At 45.2% G+C, this 25,975-nt stretch overlaps 1 protein-coding gene across 1 annotated transcript in view; it reads left to right on the top strand.

Moving 5' to 3' along the window:
- Positions 1–25,975, top strand: part of PGGT1B (protein geranylgeranyltransferase type I subunit beta) — a 265,348-nt gene that overhangs the window by 54,556 nt on the left and 184,817 nt on the right. Inside the window, exons 3-4 of the mRNA XM_086961039.1 lie at positions 5,198–5,265; positions 5,810–5,961. Of these exons, the coding sequence (XP_086817165.1) occupies positions 5,198–5,265; positions 5,810–5,961 (220 nt within the window). The remainder of the gene's footprint in view (positions 1–5,197; positions 5,266–5,809; positions 5,962–25,975) is intronic.

The raw sequence follows: 25,975 nt of genomic DNA on the forward strand, positions 1-25,975 counted from the left end.
CCTTGCGTTACCTCCGGAACCCAGGTATTCAGTTCTCTGGGATGTCAACGTGGTTTTGAATCTGTTTCTATCCTGGCCGGCTAATCGTTACTTGTCATTGAAGGAAATTTCGGCAAAATTAGCCATGCTTCTATGCCTGGTATCTTGCAGGCGAGTTTCAGATGTACGCGCATTGGATGTTTCCGCGCGTGTTTTTTCTCCGGATGGGGTTACCTTCACGGTGGGGCGTCGCACAAAGTCCGCAACTCGATCTATCTCGTACCCGGCTTTCGTGGACACCCCGAAATTGTGTGTTGTACATTGCTTGAAAGCTTATGAAGACATTACCTTGGACATTCGCCCTCCGGGCGAAAGACAGTTACTAATTGCCTTGCGTAAACCACACAAAGCAGTCTCCTCCCCCACTATTGCAAGGTGGGTGCGTTGGGTCATGCAAGAGGCAGGCATTGATACAAAACGTTTTGGAGCTCACTCGGCCAGGGGGGCCATGGCCTCGAAGGCTTTCTCAGTGGGAGCTCGGTTGGAGGATCTCATGCGGGCGGCAGATTGGTGTTCGGATTCCACGTTTAAAAGGTTCTATTTCAAATCAGTAGTGGATCTGGCCCAGTTGGTGGTGGGTAAGCTTTGAACTAGCATAATCTGAAGCCTCCGGTCCTGACATAGAATCGAAATTTGCCTAGCTTACGTAACGGTAAGTTTCAATTCTATTAAGGACACGGAGGCGAGGATTATCCCACCCAGTTGACCCTCCTTGGTCGGGACCCACCCGTATGGACGTAAGTAAAGCGTTTACGAACTGTTCTACATAGTAGATGTTATGCCAGTCTTGCGATGCTCCTCTGTTACATGCTTGTAGCACCCGATTTACGCTGTCATTTTTCTGCTAGGGAACGATGGCGCCAAGCAGGATCAGTGAAACCTACGTGAAGAAAGAGGAGGAAGTTCAAGGAAGGACTGGCTTTCTACCTGGTAGCGGACATAGTGGAAGGACTACGCTCGAATGACCAGGGCTGAACTCATGGGACTTGTAGTTCTTGGGACTTACAAAATTATTCGATATGCTCTTTGTTTTCTTGAGCATAGTGTTGAACATTTGTTTTCCTGAGCTGCTGTGTTTTTATAATTAAATAAAGCGAAGGAAGAATAAGCATAATCCTCGCCTCCATGTCCTTAATAGAATTGAAACTTACCGTTACGTAAGCTAGGCAAATTTCGATTCTTGTCTACAGCTTACATCATCACCCCCTCACAGGAGGTCTGCGACACCCTGGCGGGCTTCTTCCACAACAAAATCTGACATCTACAAGAACTTTCCATCCCAAACTACCACAGTTGACATCCTTAACCTCATCTTTCCCTCACAGGCAAAACACGACCACCTGCTAACCACCTGGGACCAGCTCACCTCTCAAAGCACCACCACGATCATGAACTCTGTGCACTCAGGAGCACCAATAGATACCTGTCGCCACCACATTTTTAACCTCGGGAGCAAGACACCTGCAATATGCTCTTTTGAATAAAAAACGAAATGTGACTTTCCTGATTGAGTAGCCTGATGGAATCCGTGCTCAGCATCTCTTCCTATTCCCTAAAAAGCTCTTTGTGGAAGAAGTTTAACTGGTCACTGGGTCTTGCGGCCAAGAATTCACAGTGGACCTGTACTTTTCTGCCAGCCATTTCTGCTGCAGTGAAATTTGATACTTGCAAATTAGTCTCTTGATGTAACTTTGCCCCGTTTCTAGTGATTCAAAGATGCTTACATATTAAGCATGTTCCTTGTGAAACTGGTTTCAAAGTATCTTAGTTCTGGTGTCTCTGACATCCTCTTCTGATGATCTGTAAGTTAGTTTGGCATCTAACATCATAAGAAACTTCCTTCCGTCACAATGGAGGCATTAGCTGTACTTTGGTGTCAACCACCATTCTGAGCCCAGTCCTTCAAGGCCTTCTTATCTACCAATCTGGAAAGCACTGTCAGGCAAGCATGCCCAATATATCTATTATTGGCTTTATTTGCTTTCTCAGCAATATTCTGGTGTCCTGACCCATCAAAGAGGGAAGCTGACCATATTAGAGTCCTCCTCTGTCATGCAGCGAATCTTCCTACCATCAATGGAGCAAGTGCCTTCGCTCCTTATGGTGTTCCTGACTGCCTTAGCATAGTCCGATTATATGATTGTTTTGTCTGATCCAGGACGTGTTAGCCAATTAACCGCACCCTTGAAGGTTGTTTCTTCCAACAACTGTAATACGGTTCCCACAAATTTTGTTGGACTGTGCTGAGTGTATCGAAATAATTCGGAGGGCGCCAATTCGTAGAGGTGTTGTAGATTCTCAAAGTAGACTATCTCACCTCCTTGCCACATATCACCCACTGTGGATTTTCCTATATCATCCCATTGATCAAAGCCTTTGCTATTTCTGAGTCTGCCTAGTCTTTTCGTGTCCCACAGTGGAGTAAGCTGGGTCAGTACCCCTCGCCATCCTAATTTGGTCTGAGCGGTATGCCATAACGCCAGTGTATGACGCAGTGCTCCAAACATTGCTAACGCCAGTTTCCTCTCATAGAGGGGTGAAAGCATAACCCTTGTGCCAAGCTGCGTTCTGTCTGCCTTAAATGCCGGATCCGACTGCAGGACATGCAACCATAGATTAATCATTTTCAGTTACGCTGCCCAATAATAGAGTTGTACATCAGGGAGCGCTATTCCCCCGTCGTACCATCCTCGCACCAATTTGGCTTGCGCAATACGAGCTGGTTTGTTACCCTATAGGAGGCTAGAAACCTGCGCCGAGATAGCCTTAAAATAGGTTGGTAGTACTTGGTATGGCGTATTTTCTAAAACATATAAGAAGCGGGGCAGGGCCATCATTTTAAAAAGTACTGCCTTTCCTAATAATGTTAGTGGCAGTGTCCCCCAGTGATGTACATCTCTTTTGAGACGCTGTAGTGGTGGCTGCAGATTTTTGTTAAAAAATTCCCCGGAGTCGGCGGTGATGTAGATACCCGAATACTTAAACATACTTCCCGCAATCTTAAGCAGGCAACTATCACGAAGATATTGCGGGGGCCGTGCAGCACGTATAATACTGATTTAGACCAATTTATGGTGTACCCAGAAGCCGTACCATATACCGTACAGACATTCAGGAGGGTCCATATGGAGCGCTTCGGTGTGGTCAGATATAACAGGATATCGTCGGCGTAGAGGGACACTCGGTCCTCCCAACTATCTGTCCACTTGAGGCCCTGTATCATTGGTTCCCATCGTATCCACGCCACCAGAGGCTCCAACACCAGCGCAAAAAGTAGCGGCGATAGTGGGCAGTCCTGGCGCGTGCCCCTCGCCAGAGGAAAGTCACCGCTGCTCTCCTGCTTAGATTATGGCATAGTTGTTGTTTGGGGGCCACCAACTGTTACTGACGCGGAGGTCTGACACTCGTCACACAGCCGCGGTGTTGTTTAAATCTGGGACTTGCTGCACACTGGTACTGCCCTGGGAGGCGTCTCAATTTAGCCTCCGCCGTCTTCGCCTGCTATCTTCTCACCCCACAATCCTCGATACGTCTCGCAGGTCTGCAGCCTTCAGCAGTCATACGGGTAGCTCCTCACAGGCAGAGTTCACGTGATCACTGGCTTTAGGAGCCCCTCAAGCCCACCGGTAGCAGCAGCACCTCGTACCTGAGTGCCCTGTACTGTCTCCGGGTAAAGCTGCCCGCCTTCCAAATTGCTCCAGCGTTCTTTCTAGGCCCCACCACGGGCGCGACACTTGTGTCCCGGCGCGGTCCTCAGTAGTGCTGCCTGGTTCAGTGCGACATGGCCTGCTCAGTTCGTGGCACCAGCCTTTCGAACCTGGCATCCGACAGGCCTCCGCGCCCGACCCGGTCCGCAGCCTAAGGCTCCCCGTGGGGGCTCCCACTTCACCTCAGCTCCAGGCAAGGGCAGCGGCCGCCAGTGTCGCCGCACCTTCCGCTCGCACCTGCCTGCACCACGGATAGGCGCCGTCCCTTCCGCAGCCTTCACGACCAGCCGCGCTTAAGTCGCGGAGGCTGGCCACCAAAATTTAGCCCCCGACTTCCACCACTCGTGCAGGCCTCAATCTGCCTCCGCCTGTATCTTGCGTGGCCGACAGTGGTGAGGCACCAGTGTCTGATTGATCCGTAGCGCTCCTCCTCAGCTATTCACATACAGTCTCTGGGTAGATTTTTGAGAATGGATTAGTGATCGGATTACTGGGGAGACAGCCTCACCCTCAGAGTTCCTTTAGACTGCGGCCATCTTGCACGGCTGCAAGCCACGCCCGCCCCATTTTCAATTTTTTATTGAAAAGCTCATTCTTAATGTCCCGTTTGGTGCTTTGAAGGGCCTTCCCACTTCTTGTCTTTCTAGCACTCTGGCATGCTCTCAAGTGTTCTCCAATGAATTAGCCAGCTTTTGATATCCAAAGTGAATAGCATCTAGGAGCACATCCGTAGTAATTTAGCCACTAACGAACCGCCTTTATACTCTTGAACAAGGATCTGGTCTGTCCTTGCTGAGCTATCTTCATCTCCAAATCAGTTGCTTCTGAAGTATATATCTAGTACCCCCAAAGACCTGTGGCCAGAACAAAACTTGGTCTGACAGCAATACAAAATATTGGCATCCTCGAGATAACCAAATAACTGACTGGCTAGCAACTTCTTTCACATCTTCCCTGGAGCGGTAAGAAGAGTAATTGGATGATAGTTGTGTGTAGGGTTCGGTCTAATTTTTTTCATAGGGGGGACACTACCCCCACCCCGATGGCATTAAATAGATAGGACAGCACACTGAAAAAGCAGGGCCAAGCATGTGGTAAGTTATATTATTTTCTTGTCAAGCTACGTTTGCAAAGTAGTAATGTTGCATCTTACAATTGGAAAGAGAATAATTAAATATTATTCCTTGTTTTAAAAGCTTGTTAGGTAGGATTGTATTTTGTATACATTTAGCATATCACAGTCCCTGTGCCCACCAGCACATTGATTTGAAACAGAGATATATGTTTATCAAATAATGGCGGCCTATGCAGTATTTGTTGCTTTTGCAACTCCTCAAAGCCCTAAAATGAAGCGATAACTGACAGTCCTTTACATGCATTTGGCAGAATTAAAACTTTATTTAGCATCTGTCTTATGGCGTAACTTAAGCTTTTATTGTATTTTATTTTAGGATCAAATTTAAGCCACTGTGGATTCCGTGGCTCATCTTATCTTGGAATACCATTCAATCCATCTACAGTAAGTAATGTTCATGTATCTTTACAAAATATAAAAGATGCAGAGCATCATCAGATAATTATTGTCCATTATTTTGATTAAATATTTTTTTTTTAACGAGGTGGAACTTTCAAATTATGTAAATCATGCAAATGTTATAGAGCTTAAATGTTATGACTTAATACAGCATTCCTTTGTGCGTTTTGTGTAACAAAACATTATATGAGGTGGAGAAGCTGAATGTAGGAGAGTGAAATATGCTTGAGACCAGGATGGGGAACATAAGCTTGCAAAAGACTAACAAAGTGGGTGGTGGTCGGTTGTACGGTAAGAGTGAGTGTGTTGTCTATAAAATATAGGATAGTTATATGATTATCTAAATGTTGGGAGAACATAATCACACTATAGTAAATATTTTTTTAATGCACTGGTTAATTTTTGAAATACAAGACTAGTTTACAGTGTCATCGTTTTTGTGAAGTATGTATGTTCACCTCTGCTGAAAATGTTGGAATCATTTTCACATAGGTAATAAAAAGTGCATATTTTCTCTGTGTTGTTCCAGAAACCAAGTGTAGCACATCCGTATGACAGTGGGCACATAGCAATGACCTACACCGCAATATCATCATTGGTTATTCTTGGAGATGATTTAAGTCGAGTAAATAAAGAAGCGTGTTTGGCAGGAGTGCGAGCTCTGCAACTGGAAGATGGAAGGTACATACACACTGCCTTTAAAACACTTACCCAACAGTGTATTTTGCACACATTATTCCATTTTCTAAACTGTAGGCACAAGTTAAAAAAAATCTAATCACTTTGCTCCCTTATATTTTCTATTTTTCTATTGGGTAATGTTTTTGTTTAGTTCCCCAAGCACCTGTGCTGTTTTTTTATAGTGTGCTGTAACAGTGGTCAATTTTAATATTTAACAAAATACTCTTAACCTCTTAATTAAAAGACAAATCTGAAGAGTGTTTACCCCCTTGATTTTCTTGATCTTAACTTCCAACCCTGCTGATGCAGCTCCTCGCTGCATGCGTACCCCACCCTCCCCATCCTATCCTTCTTGACCTACATTTCACCCACCCTGTCACCCACTGGCCTTCCTTTCTTTCTTGCTGTTACTTCCATTTTGCGCCATCCATCCACTTTCATGATAGCCCTCTCACCCACTATTTTAGTCATCTGTTTATTATAGGTATGTTTCCTCTAACATAAGTGCACCTCAGTTGTTGTGGAAAGAGGACCTTCTCAGTGAACGCCACATATAGTAAGACAAGGTTATGCCAGTTGATGCTCCAAGCCCATCACTAACTTGCCAGACTTAGTCCGTTGACCCTTAAAAGAGACTATACCCTTGCAGCTGCACCTGTAATCGTTTGTGCGCCCGCAGACCCTAACCCTTAAAACCACAGTACATCCGTAAATGGCAGTAAACATTTTTGTATGCAATTATACAAAGACGCGCCTTCTGGTTTAGTAACAGGGTGTTCACCATACATTAAACAGTACGGATATCCATATTTCAGTATGAAAAACCTAGCAAGATATTAGGGCAAAAATGCACAGATTTTGGCTTTCACTATTAAAAAGCCATACATATGGTTTTTGTATTGTATTGTAATTGTTATTTGTAGAGCGCATTATCACCTACAGGTCTCTAAGCGCTATGAGAGAGAGCACCTATCCAGGCAAGTGGGGAGATGTCAGCTGTTAGATGATGCCCCAGGCTTCCGAAAAAAGAACTGTCTTCAACTTCTTCCTAAATGGGAGGAGAGTCTGTTCCTTACGTACATTCTCCAGCAGGTTGTTCCAGATTTGGGGGATGGATGTTGAGAAGGCTCTTCCTCCTATGGAAGACAGGCTGAAGCGCGGGCAGACCAGTAGGCTGGCCTCGCACACCGAATTACCCTACTAGGAATGTAGTTGGCTAAGCGGTCTTTGATATATTTCGGGGCTTGTCCATAGATGGCGTTGTGTGCAATGTAGAGGCCTTTAAACTTAGTTCTCTGCCTGACCGGAAGCAAGTGCAGCTGACGTAGCAGAAGGGTAGCGTGGGCTCGTCTGGGCACTCTGAAGATTAATCTGGCGTCATCATTCATAATACCCTGTAATCTGGCCAACAGTTTTTGCAGGAAACCGATCTACTGGGAGTTGCCATAATCCAATCGCAACAGTATCATTGCTGATACAGCCAATCTGAGTGTAGCGAAGGTGGGAAGAGGGGCAAGTTTCTGCAGCTATCTCAGCAAGCCGACACATGTTCCCACTACTGCCGACACCTGTTGGATCATGGAAAGCTTGCATCAATTTTGATACCCAAACTTTTTACGGCCAAGGCCGGCTCCGGATAGGTGCCGAGCTCTTGTGGGCAAAAAAGAGCGTTCCAGGGATTGGAGTCTGTGGTGACAGCCAGTACCTCAGTCTTATCTGGATTAATTTTAAGGGAATTGGCTGTCATCCAGTTGACTGTACATTTTTAAATCTTTTGAATACGTGAGTGGGCAGTCGGGGAGCTGTCTATCTGGATGATAATTTGAGTGTCGTTGGCATAGTTATAGATCCGACACTCCATATGGTTCAGTGCGGCTATCAGGGGCTGAAGATAGGCGTTAAAAAGGAGGGGCGACAGCGCCCAGCCCTGTGGTACCCCGCACAAATGTATGCCTGGGTCGGACACATGATCAGATAGTTGAACTCTCTGGGAACAGCCCCTAAGAAAAGATGTAAGCCTCGCAAGGGCCGTGCCCTGGATTCCCAACTCTGAGATCCGCGACAATAGTTGGTCATGATTGACCGTGTCAAAAGCCGCGGATAGGTCCAGCAAAACCAAGGCACATGGCTTTTTCTTTTCTGCCCTCAGTCTTAGTTCATCCAGTACAGACAACATGACCAGTTCCGTGCTGTGGTGAGCCCTGAACCCTGCCTGATTAAATTGTAAGAGGTGTTTATCCTCTAGATGGTGTGAGAGGGAGTATAGTATGTGCTGTTCTAGTACTTTAGTGAGGAATGGCAGCTGGGAAATTGGCCTGAAATGTTTTAGATTCTTTGTGTCAGCCCCAGGTTTTTTTAGCAGCGGGATAACACGGGTCTCCTTAAAGTTAGCAGGGACGTGCCTTGCTTCCAGGGATTGATTAAGAAGCAAGAGAACCTTGCTTTTGATCCCGGGGAGAGCCACCTTGAAGATCCTTGGCGGACAGGGGTCTGCCGGTGATCCTGATTTCACCCGTCCTATTAGGAGAGACAGGGAGTCATTGGTGAGCAAGGGGAAAGCGGTCAGTGGATTACCGAACGTAGGGGGGCGGGAATGTTGGCACTGCAGAGCAAGGGAACGTGGGGGTGAGCTGAATTTTCATCAAGAGGTCCTTTACTTTCATGGTGAAGAAGGACTGGAATTTGTTACAGTCTTTCCGACAAAAGGAGGGCTTCTGTTCCTTATCTTGTCTTAGCTCTTTCAGGATCCGGCAGGTCTCCTTTTGTGGGTTGTCACCCGCTGAATCTTTGCTTCATAGAATTCTGCTTTACTTGTCAGAAAAGATTTTTTATAGACTGCAAACATCGAGTGGTAATCTGACCGGGCATATGGGTCATAGGCTTTCCGCCAGGCTCTCTGGCACTGGCGCAGTGTCTGTTTCATATTTCTTAGAGCATCATTGAACCAGGGGGCCCCTTTGCCTTTGTCCCTTATTCTTACCCTGCTGGCTGAGCTACTGTGTCAATAGCATTCCTAAGCCTTGTCGACAGGGCAGTGCTTTCTTCATTAAGGTCTCCCTGTATTGTCGTTGAATTGGCAGATTTATGTACAATAGTGACCAGGTCGTCAGCTCTTATCTTATTCCAACTCCGCAGCACTTTCCACTCCGGAGGTGGATTGGCTGTTTGTTTAGTAAGTGGGCGCCGGCCATACATTTACATAATGGTCCGATCAACAGCAGGGACTAATACCTATAGGGCTGGTGACCGGATGGGATGACCAAACCAGGTCGAGTGTATGGCCCTTCTCTAGTTGGCGGAGTTCTAAAGAGATCATCGCCTCTTCCAGCTGTTTGGCCTGGCTATCTTTGGGCGTTTGCTCCCAGTGGAAGTTGAAGTCCCCATCACCACCATACATTGGTACCTTGAGTGGAAGTCGTGGACTAGTTCCATAAAGAGTTCAACGAACCTGAGCAATGTTCGAGGGGGGCAATACACTATCAGAATTAACAGACACTAAAATAAATATGGGAGCAGAACTTAGCCCCCAGTACATCAGCACCTTCTACGCTTTTTGTACAAAGAGTCTTGGCCTTTAATTGATGGTTGTAAAGGATTGCAACCCACCCCCTCCTCCCCCTCTAGAGCTGCCTGGTCTGTTGTGGTAGAGGGCCGCAAAGTTCGGCGGTCTAGCGGCTACCAGGTCCGGGGTTGAGGACTCTCCAAGCCATGTTTTTGTGATACCTAGAATATCCAGAGTGTTCTCTTGAAGGAGCGAGAAGACCTCAGGGCTATGTTTCTGCAGTGAGCGGGTGTTAAGAGTGGCAAAGCTGAGTTCTCGGGGCTAATGTGCCGAGATTGCCTAGAAACCACTGAGGGCCCAGAAACTCAATGGGTCGTCACACTCCAAGGACACACCAAAAGGTTACCTAAACCTTTCTCGGGTTCATAAAGCACCAGCTCAGAAAACTCACGATGACGCTTTCTCCAAACATGTGGCAGCGTTGTTTGGAGGGCATGTGGTATGCTACTGGCTGCCACCTGCACTATAGCTTGCATTGTCCCTGAATATGCAAATTTTCTTATGGCAGGCTTTTAGCCTGTGGTGATTTCTTTGATGTGGCCGCGGGCTGTATCCTTTTCAATACTCTCTCAAAATATTTAATACGTGCCCCGGCACATCATGGGTGTCCTTGTGGGATACCAATGCAAATTACTGGAACCGCTTGAAAGTCCCAAAGCCCATGCTGACTAGGCTGTCTCCACGCCTTCCAATCGCGCCCTTCCTTCTGCTGGTGGGGAAGTCGGCTGCGCTCTTGTCTCCCTCCTACTTCTAGCACTGCCTGATTCCTGGACCAGGAAGCGAGACGGGTGGTAGTGCGAAGGCGTGCCTTGGGAGCCTCTCTCATCATGGGCCACTTTAGTCCAGTCCTGAGACACCCAGGTGAAAGATCTCATGGATCCCACCTCAAAGGGTATGTTCTGGTAATGCCGATTTTTATTTATTTATTTATTTTATCCTGGAAAAAGGATGCAATATAAATGCTCCTGAGAAAATATTTCCAAGGAACAATTGGCTGCATTTGGGTATTTTAGAAGAATAATAGGAAGTCCAAGTGGACCTCCTTTTATTCTATTGATGGCCTTTATATAAGTAACATTGGTTGAACGGTTTAATAAACGATTGTCTACAAAGCATTGAAGCTTTTTACAGTTGCATTTGACGGATGAACGCAACTGTAAAAAGCTTCAATGACAATCATTTATTAAACCGTCCAACCAAAGTTACTTCTATAAAGGCCATCAAGCACTACTAGAAATGCATTTGGACCACTTGGACCTCCTATTAATCTTATAGACCTATAAGGAGGCAGCAAGACAATGTGAGCAAGATGGTTGGAAAGGGGCAATAGTGCCAAAAGCATGGGCACTCAGTCATTCAAAGCTCTGCAAGCACAAGATCTATTGTTCTTGAGGGGGAGGAGGTAGCCTTTAAGGGTCGTGGTAAAGTTAGAGTTTCTGATCTCAGACCAGTGATGATGTGCGGTTACTCTGGTGACATTTAGAGAAGCTGAGAAAGAAAGGAAGAGAAAAGTGATCTGTTCACAAAAGGGAATATGGAACCTTAGTTTGAAAACTAGTAAGATCAGAGAAAAATGGTCCAAAGTGTGGCTCTGTTAATAGGTGGGGGATAAGACCTTAGAAGCTAGGTCCAGAGTTCAGAAAGTATCTTTGAAGGCTGCTGAAGCACAGTTATTGGGGTTCTCTCTTGAAGATTGAAATCTCTAGAAGAGTGGCCAGGTGGGTGGTTGGTAAATGAGAGCACAAAAGAAGGAGGAGACAAAATGTGGCTTAATAATAAGTAGCACACCTTTGCTCAAGGGGAAATCTGGAGCATCCAAAGCTGTACAAGTGAGAGAGGAGTAGTAAATGATGGCCAGACCCTCACCTGTTTTGTACAAACGATCTCATTTGGTCATAGCGTAGCCAGAATGAAGAACCTTGGCGTAGAAGTGTTGCCCCAGCAGTGCTGCTCATACCTTCCAACTGAGGTGATATGGCTCCAATCAGGTTCAAGTCTGGGTCCTACATTATCTGGATTCCAAAAACCCCATTAATGTACCCCAGTACCTCCTTTAAGGGCACACTTCCACCAGATATGGATGTAGATGCCCATCCAAGCGCCACATATTCTGCACTGGGAAGATCCTACACAGGCGTTGCAGTCATATACCTCTGATAAATACAGTTTTAGGCAGTTTCCCTTTTTGGTAGTCTGTAGAATGGGCATGTATGCATCTGCTGACTATGAAGGAGTGTTTTGTATATGTTTGGTATAAGCCCTTATATTTTCTACGGTATGTTTCAGATTTGATCAGGGGGTGTTCGGATGCAGTACCCAGAGTTGTAATTGCAAATAGTGCAGTCCCCCGTGTTCTGTTCTCAGTGCATTCCACAAATAATTTAATATGCCCCTGATGGAAGAAATCTCAGTGGCACCAATGGCAAGCAGTCACAGGCTTCTTAAGAGGTAGAAAAAGGGCATCCAATCTCAGAACTCAACAATCATACAGCAGCACAATAATTGATTGTACAACCTAGTGCTTTACATTCAAGAAGAAAAGTACTTACTAAAACAGGTTAAAATTGAATGCTAGTGTCCTTATATAAAATATGGATGTACTCGGTCTTAGTTTGTACAGTCTTTATCTCACCAAGGGGAGCCTGTAAATGCTTCCATCCACTATTCTCCAACTTTTTAAAGTCGCCAGCCCCCCTCCCTACACCGATGCACCCCTCCGTCCCCCACAGGAAGAATGTTAATTACCGTTCTCCTACATCACCAAGTCTGTTTTGACTGGAGTTGTCAGGGAAGCATTTGTGTGGTTTGTGAACTTTATCCAACCACGACAGCACCCACAACTGACAGCTCACTATAGCACGACCCCCACAGCTGTATTTTCTTTGTCACTAGCTGACTTTTCTGCAGTTACTTGGAGATGCGCCACCTGGTAATACTCGAGTCTGCCTTGTCATGCTAAGCCACCCCCAGAAGGGATCAAAAGCTTTGTATTCACCTAGCTATGCAAATGTAATCGGTTTGCACTGGAGATCAGCTAGATCTGACTGGGGTGTATCTATTGGCAATATTTGAAAGAAGTATAATGGACAGGGCAAGACATTTATTTTCACAACATGAATACATCCTCAAAGGATAAATATAATCCATGCCAATGCCTCTGGTCTGCTCAGATTTGGTTGTATGAGTGTGGACAATTAGCTACGGACTAGCCCTCCAATTTGCTTCTCAGGTTGAGCCTCAATGATCTTGGTTTCACCGGTGGCCAAGTCATGGGGCAGCTTTGACGAAGGTGATCAATCAACCTTTTCCCTTGATCAACCTTTCCCTATGGTATAAATGCTTTTCAGATCTCAGATTTTTACCTGTTCAAACTCCTGGGACACTCAAAAAGTGGTTTAATGTAGTAAAACCATCAATTCCTCTCGCTCCGTTATTGTGAGTAAAAAGACACAGTTTGTTGTTACTACACCAAATTCAAACCCCCTTATACATAGGAGGTTCCTAATCAATATACCCAACAGTTTTGCCCCCTGAGCGAACAGGGGGATGCAGCCGGCATCCCCACAGTAAGGGAAACGTTTCTACTCCCATTAACATGCACCCTATCGTTTTACCCACAGAGCTGACCTGTACCCAGCCCATCATCCTAGATTCTAGTCCTATCTCCCGAAGGATAGCACCAAGATAGAGCCAGCTGACATCTCTAAATAGAGCCATCAACACCATTGGGATTCCTCCTTTTAGCTTTCTCCATGAGATGATCTACCATTGTGATTTCTCTCTCATACCTGTGCTTACTGAACCCCGTTGGTCTCACTCCCCCAGCGGTGGTCTCACTCGACCAGCGGTTCCCCTGCGTGTCCAGTGACGCCTAATCAGGGGATTTAGATATTAACAGATTATTAAAGTGTGTATAAATGAAGAAGCAAAATTTAAAATGTTTAAATGTTCTGTAAAGTGAAGAAATTTGAGGCTCAAAATTAAGGAGATATCCTCAGATTTATTTGTGGGAGCAGCGTAAGTGCATTGAACAGACTGTAGTATAGATGATAGGTGGCCTCAATTGACTGTAGACGAGCTCCAGCCTTCCATGAACATTTTTTTTAATATTTGTGAATTACATTAAATATTTTATCACTTGTGTACTGGTTTGATGAATGCTTATTTCTGTATTGCTTTGCTGTTCTAATCATCAAAATTGCCAGGGCCCTGGGATTCCAATAATGACTCGGTGAGGGTCCCTGCATTCCAACAATAATAATTCATTGGGCCCGTAGATTCCAATGATTATCAAGTAGTAGTCCACAGAAAACAACATTTTAAGACCCACTGGTCTAACCTGTTGGCCAACATTTTTGTTAAGATTTAAGTACCTGTATTAAGAAGGAAGATTGGCCTAAACAATGCCCATTTTTCCAGGTCCACGAGCTCCCCGTGGGTGTACTTCAGTTTCCGCTTGGGAGCAAGTGGCACATTGAGTGCCTCTTAGCATTCACTGCAGTTCTGTCAATGCCAGATACATTTTAGGAGAACTCTTACTCTGTTGGGCCAATTGTAATAGTTTTGTGTTCTTGTTTTGTTCCTGGTGTTGTGCTGCTGCCAGCAGGGCTAAGTTCATGGCACCTTCTAGCTCTCACACGTTTGTTACCTCCTCATAGATTCTGGTGCTTTTTATTCCCTCCTTTGCACTTCTGTTACATCATCTGATCAGCAGTGGGCTAAAAGAGCTTTGAATCTGCTCTCCTGTCCAGCCCTTGGTAGTCTCCCGACCTGATATCTTCCTACACCAGAACACCAAGGTCCTCAAGGAGGACCACTTTGCCTATCTCGCTCATAAGCACTCACGGCCTTCCACCAATTGCTAGGTGCGTGGGTGCTGAAGTCTAGCCTGGCTGATGAGGGCCGTTACCCCGAAACTGGTCCCACAATGCTTGTTTCCGGTCCAGGGAAGACATGGTTTGGCAGTTCGGGCTCGACTGTTCCCATGAGGCACAGGGTCAAGACTGATTTACATATAGCTGTGTCTGAACTGGGGTGGTGAAGTGAAATAAAGAACGATGATGGATTCAACCCAGATCTGTCACTGGGGGTGAGTGTCTGAAAAGTTTCAGCGCCCTGTCCATCATCTCCTTGTGTGTACCTTCTAGCTCGCACATGTTTGTTACCTCCTGATATATTCTGGTGCTTTTTACCCTCTCCTTTGCACTTCTGTTACACCATCCTAGCTTTGAATCTGCTCTCCTGTCCATCCCTTGGTAGTCTCCTGACCTGATATCTTCCGACACCAGAACACTAAGGTCCTCAATTGAACCACTTTGCCTGTGTGCCCTCATAAGCACTCACGACCTTCCACCACTTGCTAGGTGCGTGGGTGCCAAGGAGAAGGCACCCACAACCAGGAGCAGTCAATAGTAGTCCGCGGGGACCCCAGGTGACCAGGAAGTATTACTGACCCAACTAGGGAGGTGGTGAGCTAATGCCACTAGTTCAGAAGCCAAACTATTAGGATGGGAATATCCCTTGCATGGTGCACAGTCATCCCCCCTGCCCTAAGTGCCCAGCTGTGCCTATTTGGTATCCTGAAACATATTGCCACTACACTCACACTAATCTAGTGTGTTTGCTGAGGCCTAAGCCAGTGTCTGGACATAAGTGAGGTTTCTGGACCTGTCCTGTGACTCAGTGCCTTTCAAAGGGTTAGTGCATAAAGTGGTGGTAGAAGAGCACAGTGTTTTGGGAATTAATAGTTGTGATCACAGCTTTTCATTTGTGTCATTGAAGTGGTGACCTTCTGGCCCTCTTGTGTAAAATGTCACTATGCGCTTATCAGGATCCTAGTGTCAACATCCTAAGTGTATGTTGTTCTTGTGTATGTATGTGGCCTGCATCATACATGCACTATCTATGTGAGTGAGCAATGGATTCCATTGGCTGGTTGTCCCTGGCCTGGCCTTGTGCACAAGATGGAGGTGAGGTTGTTTTCCTAGACAGTGGAAGTGTGTTGCTGACATTCTTGAAGCTGGGGGAAGGCGTCCGTGAAATAAGCAATTTGATTGGGCCTTTTGCTGAGAGGAGTTGTTCATTAGTCTTCCTGTAGCACTGCCATTTAGTTGATGGCAGAGGTGAAAGGCGAGACTGCAGCCTCTGTTGTTCTAGGGGAAAGGGGCACCTTAGATAGGGCATCCATCCTTTTGTTTTATCTATGATGACTCTTCATTGTGGCTGATGACAACCTGGTGCAAAAAGCTCCTACCTGTGTGCCTGTATTGCCTGTATTGTGGGTGTTCTTCGCTGGAGTCTATTCTGCAGTCTATTCTGCCTTGAGGCTTCACTCTACATAAAGGTGATGTTTGACATAAAGTCTGAATAGAGAACCACCCAAAACTGGTTCTAAAAGATCAGACAGTGGATAGGCATCTCCCTTCTACTTTGACTGTATGAAAGGGCACCCCACTGACTCGCTTCTTGTTCCAGTTCCAAAATCCTTATGCCCAAGGAAGGGAGCACTCCTCAGAGTACTCAGAGGACTGTTATGCAACCAGTGCTGGTGACTGCCTCAGAGCCAGATTCCCAGTTCTGAGGGAACATCACCTAAATCTTGCCCCTGCTGGAAGAAGCAGTTTGTCTAGAAGCCAGCCTGCCTGCTGAGAAAAGCCAACACTGCAGGAGTGACTGTCTAGGAATAACCATGTTATCAGCAAGACTCTGCCAGAGGAGGAAGATGGAGGAGAGCAATCTGCATGCGCTAGGAGTCAATACGTCGCAGACTTTCCTATTTGTGTTTTCATGTTGGAATTGTGACTGCACAACTCACAAAAAGAGAAGGACTAGAAAATATAACAGAGGAGACCCTAATATAAGCAGTTTTGTCTGTGTCTCTGTCCTAGGAAAACCGCAACAAAAGGGGTTGTAAAAGAGGGATCGAGAGGAAAATCAACAACATTTTAAATACTCCCTCACCCACTAGTTTGTGGCATGCTCCATCATCAGGCCGCTTACGACGCCCAGGTGCAGACCAACACACCAGACGGAGTGCTGATTTTTTTGAGAGGTAAATAAAAAAAGAAAAGGAGAAGGGAAAGAAGGAAAAGTTTCTCTCATGAGAATCACTGGTGCAGAAAAAGGTGAGCTAAAACTAATTAAGGAGAGACCTTCCTTTATTATTGGTCCACCTTGGCAGGATAAAAAAAATCAAAAGGCGTGGTACATAGGAGGAGTTACCACTCCTTACCCCCCACCGCATGTACCAACATGTTTCGGCCACATTTAATTGCTCTTCTGGGTCACTGGCCTTCTTCAGGGTAAAGATCACGTGCCACGTTGGTCTGAATCATATATGTGATCAATTCTTACAAAGTGGTTAAGTCAACCCTACTTGTTTCTCAGTAACATATTAGCCATTAATATAGGAGTTTCATGATGAAATCTCCGAATCCAGGACCGTCTTGGGGACACGGCCCTATAGTCACACATTTGTCAAGGGTCGGTGTGTCAAGAACACCCCACTCTGTCACTCGGAAATTAATGGCAAGTGTGTTACTGAGAAACAAGTATGGTTGATTTAACAACTTTGTAACAATTGCTCACATAATGATACAGACAAACTCCTGGGGGTTTGAGAGGCTGAAGCTTATATTAGCTAACACGGGCAAGAAGAAAGGAGAAGAGAGAGTCAGGGAGAATAAGCCCATGAGAGAAAAATTGAGTGTAAAAAGTAGAGGGAAGTGAAGAGAGAGGACTGCTTTAGAGAAAGAGAAGTTCATAATGGCTGTGGAGAGGGCTACAGCTGGGGAAATTGATTGCACTTCCAACTCTATCCAGAGAAGGTTGTAGTGTTAGCTAACAGGGTTATTAAAGGGAAGGGGCAGCAGGGCTGTATGCCAATAGTAGAAAGAAGCTCCCAACAGACTGGTCCCGAATCGGAAGATGAGCGAAAGGGCAGTTCACAAAGTTACAAAGAATGACAAAGGCAGAAAGGAAATGGGCTTCAAGTCAAGAACAACACAAGGAGAAAGAACAGTCTAAAGGGATTGATGGTTTTAAGTGTCACAAGAAGGGGTACTACAAGAGAAACTGTCAGATAAAAGACCCTGTCCCAACTGCATTAGATCTAGTGAGTTGGTTGACTGTGGGTCAAGACTTCAGAGATGGCCCTGTTGCACTTAACTTAGTCAATATGGACAATTTGGAAAGGCACTTAGATGCCTTAAACCGCAGTCACCCAAACACGTTGGGCTTTGTGTTAAAAACTAGTATGAATGAAAGCAAGGGTTGTGTCCTAAGAGATACAGGAGATTATAGAAATATGGTTTAGGTGAAGTATCTCAAAGCTGAGGAGATTCTCCCTGGTGCCAATAACACATGTTTGGTGGATAGTGGATGAGGCGTGGAGTATAGGACTTCATGACTTGATGTAGAAATCAATGGAAAGTGAGCCATGGTTAATGAAGAGGTGAGAGAGAAGTATAATGCTGGATATCTCTTGGACAGTGATTTGATTGCCCCTAATTTAGTACCAGGACCAGAATCCTACATGGCTTAGACCACCTCAGCTGTGTTGAGCAAAGCTCAGGCTACACATCAGTCTCAGGAGGAGTCTGGAACAATTCTAGAGCTGCTTAGTCCAGAACAGAGTAATGAGTTGATCAGGGCAGACTGGGAGGGCTGTGGCTTACATCATCATTTTCCCAATGGAGTGGAGCATGATACTAGAAGCAGACTGGGCATTGGAGTCTGAGTTAGTGCCAGAGCTGTAGGCATGTTATGTTATGTTACATTGCTTATAGAGCGCATGGCTGCCCCAGCAAAGGGGCGTCCCTGCGCTAATAACAGTCAAATGGAGAAGACCACCGGAAAAAAGCACAGGGACCTACAGTGACGGGAAAAGATGAGTCTTAGTTGCCTTACAGAATGCCAAGTAATTATGTAGGCTGCGAATGGACAGTGGGAGGGAGTTCCAAAGTTTGGCTGCCAGAGAGCAGAAGGCCTGCACCCCCAGCCCGTGCTCTCCGTACCCTAGGAACACTCGCTAAGTGTTGGCCCATAGAACGAAGTTGGCAGGAAGGGATGTAGGGCGAGAGCAGGGTGGCCAGAATGGCAGGGGAAGAGGAGTTCAGGATCTTGAGGGACTTAAATTTAACACGTCTGGTCACCAGCAACCAATGTAGCCGGTGAATGGCAGCAGAGGTAGAGCAAGTCCTTGGGAGGCCTAGAAGAATTCTGGCCGCTTCATTCTGAACCCTCTGTAATCTTAAGATCTCTGACTTGTTGGTCCCCAAGTAGAGCGAGCTGACATAATCCAGTCTTGACAAAATGGCAGCCTGGATAATTACCTGCCGAGTGGACGGATCAAAATAACCTAACAGTGGTCTCTTGTTCTTGTTATCCTCCCTTGAGGAATTCTGCAGTGCATGAGATGAGTGCCCTATACTATGGTACTTGGGAAGAAGCCCAGGAACAGATCAGCAAAGAAATACTTAGAAGCCATTTGGTCTTCTGGAAGGACCGTGAGCTTGTGAAGCCAGGTGCTACCAAGAGGCTAGTGTTCCACTAGTGCACATAAACTTCCCATTGTCCCTGGCTTAGAAAGACCCCTTATCAGGACTCATGATCATTAGAAAGGTCCAGGAAATTTTAGCACTATCTGTTCTACTCGCTTGGGATGCACACAGACACTAGAGGTTTTGTAGAACCTGCTCCAGTTGCCCATTGAGTGGTAAATCAGGAGGTAAGACCAGTTATTGGTGTTATATTTGAGTGGGTAGACATTGTTGATCCAAATGACCTCCGCTCAGCATGATGATTACGGTGGATCATACAACCAAGTATTCAGAGACAGTACCTCCTCTAAATTGGGTAGCTTAGGCTCTCCTATGGACTGTTTTCAGGGGTGAATTTCCAACGTCTGATTTCTTACCAGGGAACCAATTTTATCTCCTCATATATGAGAGAAATGAGAGTTTGACCTACCACTTCAGTACTATGTACCATCAACAAACCAATAGGTTAGTGAAGTTATTAAACAATACCTCAGGAAGAAGTGGGATCTTCTCCTGCCATGTCTCTTATTCGATTGCAGAATGATTCAGTATCCTGCAGTGGTTTTAGTCCCTTTGAACTTCTGTTCAGACACCCATTGTGAAAACCCCTCTCACCTTGATCAGAGAAGGGTGGTAGGGAACTTTGAGTCACCTCAGAAGGATGGAGCAATACATGGTTCAAGCTGAGAAAAAGCTTCAGGCTAACCAGGAGCTGATGAATGAGTGGTATTAGAAAGTTACGCTGTCTTGGTACCTGGAGTGTCAGGAGGTGTAGGTGCTGAAGTCCATTTGTCCTAGAGCTTTAGAAAAGAAGCAGTATAGGCCACACAGAGTGGTGCAAAAGGTTTCTGATGTGAAAAACTTGGTGGACACAGGTGTCACAAAACTCCGAAGGGTGTTCTATTCCAACCGGCTTGTACCTTACCGCTGAGATATTACATAGCGAACATGATGGCAGAAGAAGTTGAGGAAGACAGTGATACTTTTCCTAACTTACTGCATAAGGATGTGAATGATGGATCTATGGAAAGGATACACATCTTTTCCCAAAGTTGTCACATGAGGTGCAGAAAGAATGTGATGACCTAACGAGTCAAATTTCCCCATCTTTGCTCACTGACTCCAGTGTTGACAGCTTTCTATGTTAGACTGACAGAGAAGATTGTCTACCTGTCAAATGCAACACTTATTGCGTATCTGACCGAATCTAGAAGTGCTTTAAAGTAGTCCTGGCCAAGTTATTCAACATGGGAGTGATTCAGAGATCTTGTAGTCCTTGTGCCAGTCCACTGGTACCCAAGTACAGTTTCACAGACTTGTGCTTTTGTGTTGACTACAGGAACCTCAACGAAGTCAGTAAGACAGATGTTCATCTATCTGATCCTCAGAGCTTATGATCTTGTGGACCGGCTTGGGTGGACCTTTGATCTATCTAGATGCTACTGGCAGATTGCTTTATCACCAGGGGAAGACCACATTTTCTACATCAGATGGGTTGATCCCACATCATGCCTCTTTCATTTACCGCCAGATATCCCTGCCCCTTTATTGAACTCTCTCAGTTTCCCTTTATTCACTATTTTTCAATCATCCTCTTCCTCCAATTTCTTCCCTCTTTTCTGCCTTCCTGTTAAAGTCTGATGATGAAAATTAATTGCTGGTCACAAACATCTTTGCCAGTGGGCCCCACCTGTAACCACAGGCTTAATTTAAGCACTTCTCTAGTCCCAGCTAGGCAGCAGCAGACCTTATTTTAAAAGGTGGTGTAGTAAATTGGTTCTGCCCATTTAGTCTTTAACTACCCTGTTTTTTTACTATCACTGTTAACGGTTTCACTAACTAGCATTCATGGTAAATTCGTAGTAATTGGACAGAGCATGCTAGCCACCAGTGTCTACCTTTTAAGGTAAGGCCGCTGCTATCCAGCTAGGATAAGAGGCTTTGGACTGGTTACACTTGAGCACATGTGTGTGCACATGTGTGTGCACCTTTCTGTGCAGCCCGGTATCTGTCACAGAATAGACTGCAAGGATTGGTACTGACCTATGATAGGCCTTAGAATGTGAGTGTGTATAGGTCTTTAGTGCATACTGTAGGTATGTGATGCTTTCACTGTATGCTCATTATAGATTAAGTCTGCCCTAAAGTACTGTTTCATTCTACTTCGGACTAGAGGGTCCATCAGGGCAACAGTCTGGGGATAAAAATGCAAGCAGAGTTTGGATTTGCAGTCCCCAAAAATTCACAACCACAAAATGGCACTTCAAGATTTATCATATAGTTCAGGTGTTGGTTGGCTAAAATATGATGGCCCTGTGACACTAGGGATACTAACACTCCCGTTAAGGGTTCTCACCTGCTTTTAACCTTGCCATGGTGTCCTTGTAATCAAAAAAAACTCTGGGCACCTTAGACAGTTTAAATCTTCTGGTTCCCCACAACAATCATAAAGCTCTCTTCGTTTTCAAGGTTGAACCCGTCCAGATACGCTAGGTATCTGGATGAGGATTCTATAATGAAGCCTACCACTATTAACCCTAGTGCATGAGAATCTCAATAAAACCGTAGGGTGGTCTCTGTCGGATGAGTGCAGACAGATAGGAGATGGCACTTATGGTTTCCCTATTATTAATTCTTTGCATCCCTGGATTAGCCAGAGGTGCCTTGCTTTTAAACCTCCACTTAAAAACCCAACATAAGGGACAGTTAAGTAGACCCTGGGAGCAACAATGGCGAATGGTTGTCAAGGTGGACGGAGAATCCATCCCATGCCCTATAAGTATGGACGGACCTCCAGGACAAGGATGGGTCCCTCCAGGGCCGGTGTGACTGACCCTCTTTTGCCCCCTGAGCAACAGGTTGGGGAATGGACCTTCTGGAGGGACCCTGGATGGTTTCCCAAGAATTCTGTGGACTGGCCCTGGATTCATCCCTTCAAAAAGCCAGGAGGTTCTCGGACTGGGGACTGCAGCAGGGAGAGCTTTTGCTGGCTGGGTGGAGAGAGGGTGTGTAAAATGTGCTCACCAGCAGGAAATAACACCAGGGACCAAACCGACAGGTTTGGCACAGGGAATCAGAAGATCCAGCCCCCATAAAATGTACTCCTTTAGAAGTCCAGAGGCCTGATGAGAATGTTCCTGGTGGCTAGCGCTGGCCACCAGGTTAAAAACGAGCCCACATTTATCTAAATTAGCCCTACATGGCCCGAGAAGCGGGCCTGGGAACTTTGGCCCCAAGGATGAAGAAAGCAAAAGAAAAACGAGCACATAGCATTATGTCCAATTATCTGTTAAAGAAAAAAAAAGAGGGTGGGCCAGGACTCAGGGATTGGCACTTAGTGTTTTGTTTACATTCCTTGGGAAAGGAGACGTGTGTGGACCCCCTTCCTCGAGCCAACGATTGGCCCGTGCACCCAATCTCCCGGGGCCCACTGCAATAACACGGGGGACTCAGTCCCCTAGGAAGCAAACAAGCAAGGGCCATACACATTGCGTGCTCCCCTTTTCCATGGTCTGGGGGGGTGGGTGCACTAACGTACTGCCTAAGGCTTGCGCAGGCAGGAGAGAGGACACAAGGTGCATCCACCTAATGATAGGAGCTGTAAAAAGCATTGTTGGCTCCCACCTGAGGCAGGAGAGTGGGAGCGTGCCAGCACCCAAACCTGATCTGGAAGATGCACAGACATCACCCAACAAAGAAAACCAAGGCTGTGGATGTCCCAGGTGGGACCAGGGGAACCAGATGTAAAAATCTAAGATTTTGGAGTGAGGCTGCTATGGATCAGCAAATGCCATTCTGGAGACCAGGCAAACCTGCTCATTAATGTTCACTTCCATGGGCCTAGCAGTCCCATAATGACCTGCGAGCGTGGTAAACAGCATATTCCTCCACAGTGGTGCCTCAAGGAAGGGCAGTAGAACCACCAAAGCATTTGCCAGGTGCCATGGGAGCTGCACAGAGTACAGCAGCCACTTCAGATTTGTTTTATATACAAATGTACCCCTAAATCTCTGTGGACCTCGTAAGGGTAGTCCTGAGAGAGAGGTTTATCATGATTTCAATCGCTCCCAAGACTGGAGATTTTGCTCTTGGCCTTTGCAGTGAGGGTACCGCTTGTGGTGGGTCTTATGACTGCAGTAGCAGTCTAATGATTGTAAAAGAAAGACTATACCACATGTTAAATTAAGAATGCTTTATTAACCTTATGATATTGTCAATATAACATTTATCACTAAAATGAATGATTGCCACTATTGGTACTGTTCCTATTAATGTAAATGATTGTGCAATGTTGAAGCATAGCATGTTGTATTAATGTGGTGATGATTTCTCTATCTCCCTCTCTCTCTCTCCATATATATGTATATATATTATTTTTTTCTGTGAATTTCTAAGTTTTTTTTATATGCTAATCCACACTGGTTTCAAAAACAATGTAACGGGCTCAATCCAGCCGCAGCACCGCCAAGAAACAGGAGACCCAGATTTCCGTGAGCAATTACTTTATTTCTGCAACGGACAGCATAACGTTTCGGCCTCCCAGAGTCCTTGGTCACATGGCGCCATAGAGGGCGGCGGCAGAAATTTAAAGTGCAAGTGAAGTGAACGATTTCATTGGGTGTCAGTTCCAAGCACAAGGAACATAGTAAAAATACTACACATTTTTCCTTGATTTTCATTGTGCTTCTTAAACAAAAACAGTATTGGGATCAATCCCTATAAGCTTACTATTGCATATAAATCGACATAATGGATCGGGTAGCATGACACTAGTAATCTGGCGCAAGCTAACCTCGTGGTTAGACACAGTATTGGGACAAATCCCTAACCATAACATTTCATATATCCAAACAATATGAATCAATAAGCATAATATTTTTAAAACCTGACTCAGGACCAAAATTGTTTATATTGGTAAATATATCGTGCATTATTGTACACGATATTGCAGAATAAATAGATATTTGACTATAAATAATTATATATATATATATATATATATATATATATATATATATATATATATATATATAAATACGTAAAAATGCTTGGCATGTGATAAAAGTTAACCTAAAATCCAATTCTCTATGTACAAAAAGAATGAATAAACATCAATACTGTGACATAAGTCGATTCACCAATGCATATACATTATGTCTATGTGCAAATTCGCAAATTTATATCCTGTATCATGACACCCACATGAATGAATGAGTGAAGAAAATTATAAAGTGCTTGATAATGTGTGCAATAGATGGTAGGGATATGTGATCAAAGAAAATCATCACTTTTAAAAGAAACACACCCACCAGTACCTAATTGCATTTTTTTTAAATAACTTGTTTTCTATGAAAAAGAAATTTTGACATCTATTTGTGTTACGTGGATGAGATGTTATTCAGACTGGTCCCAGTCTGTCATCCTAACACAACAAGTGGCAAATTACACAGAACACACGGATGGCTTGAACACAAGTATAAGTAAAAGTGAAATCTTACACCAACCAGTTGGTATTACAGTGGGTTGTATCTGTTTCACGTGTAAGATAGCTTTACAGAATAGTGTTGGAAACACAGGCTACTTAACATTCGAATACCCATATAGCATGGTTTAGAGATGGTGTTTGCTTCAGAGACAGGTGTAAAAGTCTTCCGAAGCATTAAGCCCCTGTGGTGCCTTACTGTCCAACATCAGAATATACCTAGTTTCTAATTTTCTGAGTGCAGCATCCCTATCGCCTCCTCTTCTAAGAGGTGCTACTGAGTCAATATATATATATATATCCTACTGGCGATAGCCAGTAGGTATATATAGTTAGGACCTAGCTACCATAGGAAATCCGCAACATTCTATTGGGAATAACTTTGGCGCCGGTTGAGGAATTTGCATGTAATTTTCCAAAATTTAGGCCAGCTCTGCATTTTGGGGGGATTCGTCATGCGGTGGCCGAGAAAAAAAGGGGGTCCCAAAACGTGTTTTCCCCATGTTAATTTCCATAGGACGATTAGACACGGCTACAGCCCGAACGGCTGAACGGAATTACGCCAAACTTGGCAAAATTGTAGGGACTGGTATTCAGAAGTGCCTTTTCTATATTTGGTGAAAATTGCTCCAGTGGTTTTTATGAAAAGTAACTTCAAAAACACATATATATCTATATGCTCGCTTCGAGCGCTTACAGGTACGCGTACTGGGGAGCGCACCCGTCGCGACACGGAAGTGCGCGAGCGGAAAACTGATTGGCTCTCGGGTGTCTGTGAACATTCCAAATGGTCCTGAGAGTCCGCTATCTTGTGTCTCCGTAGAACCAAGACACAAGAGGTGAAAAACAAAAGGGGAAAACTATAAAAGGGGGCAGGGTAGAGACCCCCTGACCCCCTAGGTTTTATCAGGGGGGCCTAGGAAGACCCCGAAGGTCAAAAAAACTATTTTTTTTTGTTTTTTTTTAATTTCGCGGAGTATGCGCTGGGTGCGATGCCATGTACGCGTACCCTGAGCGTACCATGGGGAAAACCAAAAAAATATATATATTTGTGGGCCTGAGGGGTCCTTGTGGGACCCCCTGAGCAGGCCTAGGGGGTCAGGGTGCTTCTACCCTGCCCCCTTTGCGTGTTTTGCACCTTTGTTTCACTGCTTTCTTGTGCCTTGGTTCTACCGAGGCACAAGATGGCTGCCAACACTTCCTGGTTTTTTAGTGTTGGCAGACAGTGGCAGCCAATCAGCATGCCTTTCGCACGAAAGCAACATGCTCATTGGCTGTCATCACTTCTAACCAGGAAGTGTTGGCATTCATCTTGTGCTAGGTAGACCGAGGCACAAAAGAAGCAGAAAAACAAACTTGTAGAATGCAAAAAGGGGGCAGGGTAGAAACAACCTGACCCCCAGGGGCTGCTCAGGTGGTCCCACAAGGATA

The sequence above is a fragment of the Lissotriton vulgaris genome, chromosome 3_1 (assembly GCF_964263255.1).
Source record: "Lissotriton vulgaris chromosome 3_1, aLisVul1.2, whole genome shotgun sequence".
NCBI lineage: Eukaryota > Metazoa > Chordata > Amphibia > Caudata > Salamandridae > Lissotriton > Lissotriton vulgaris.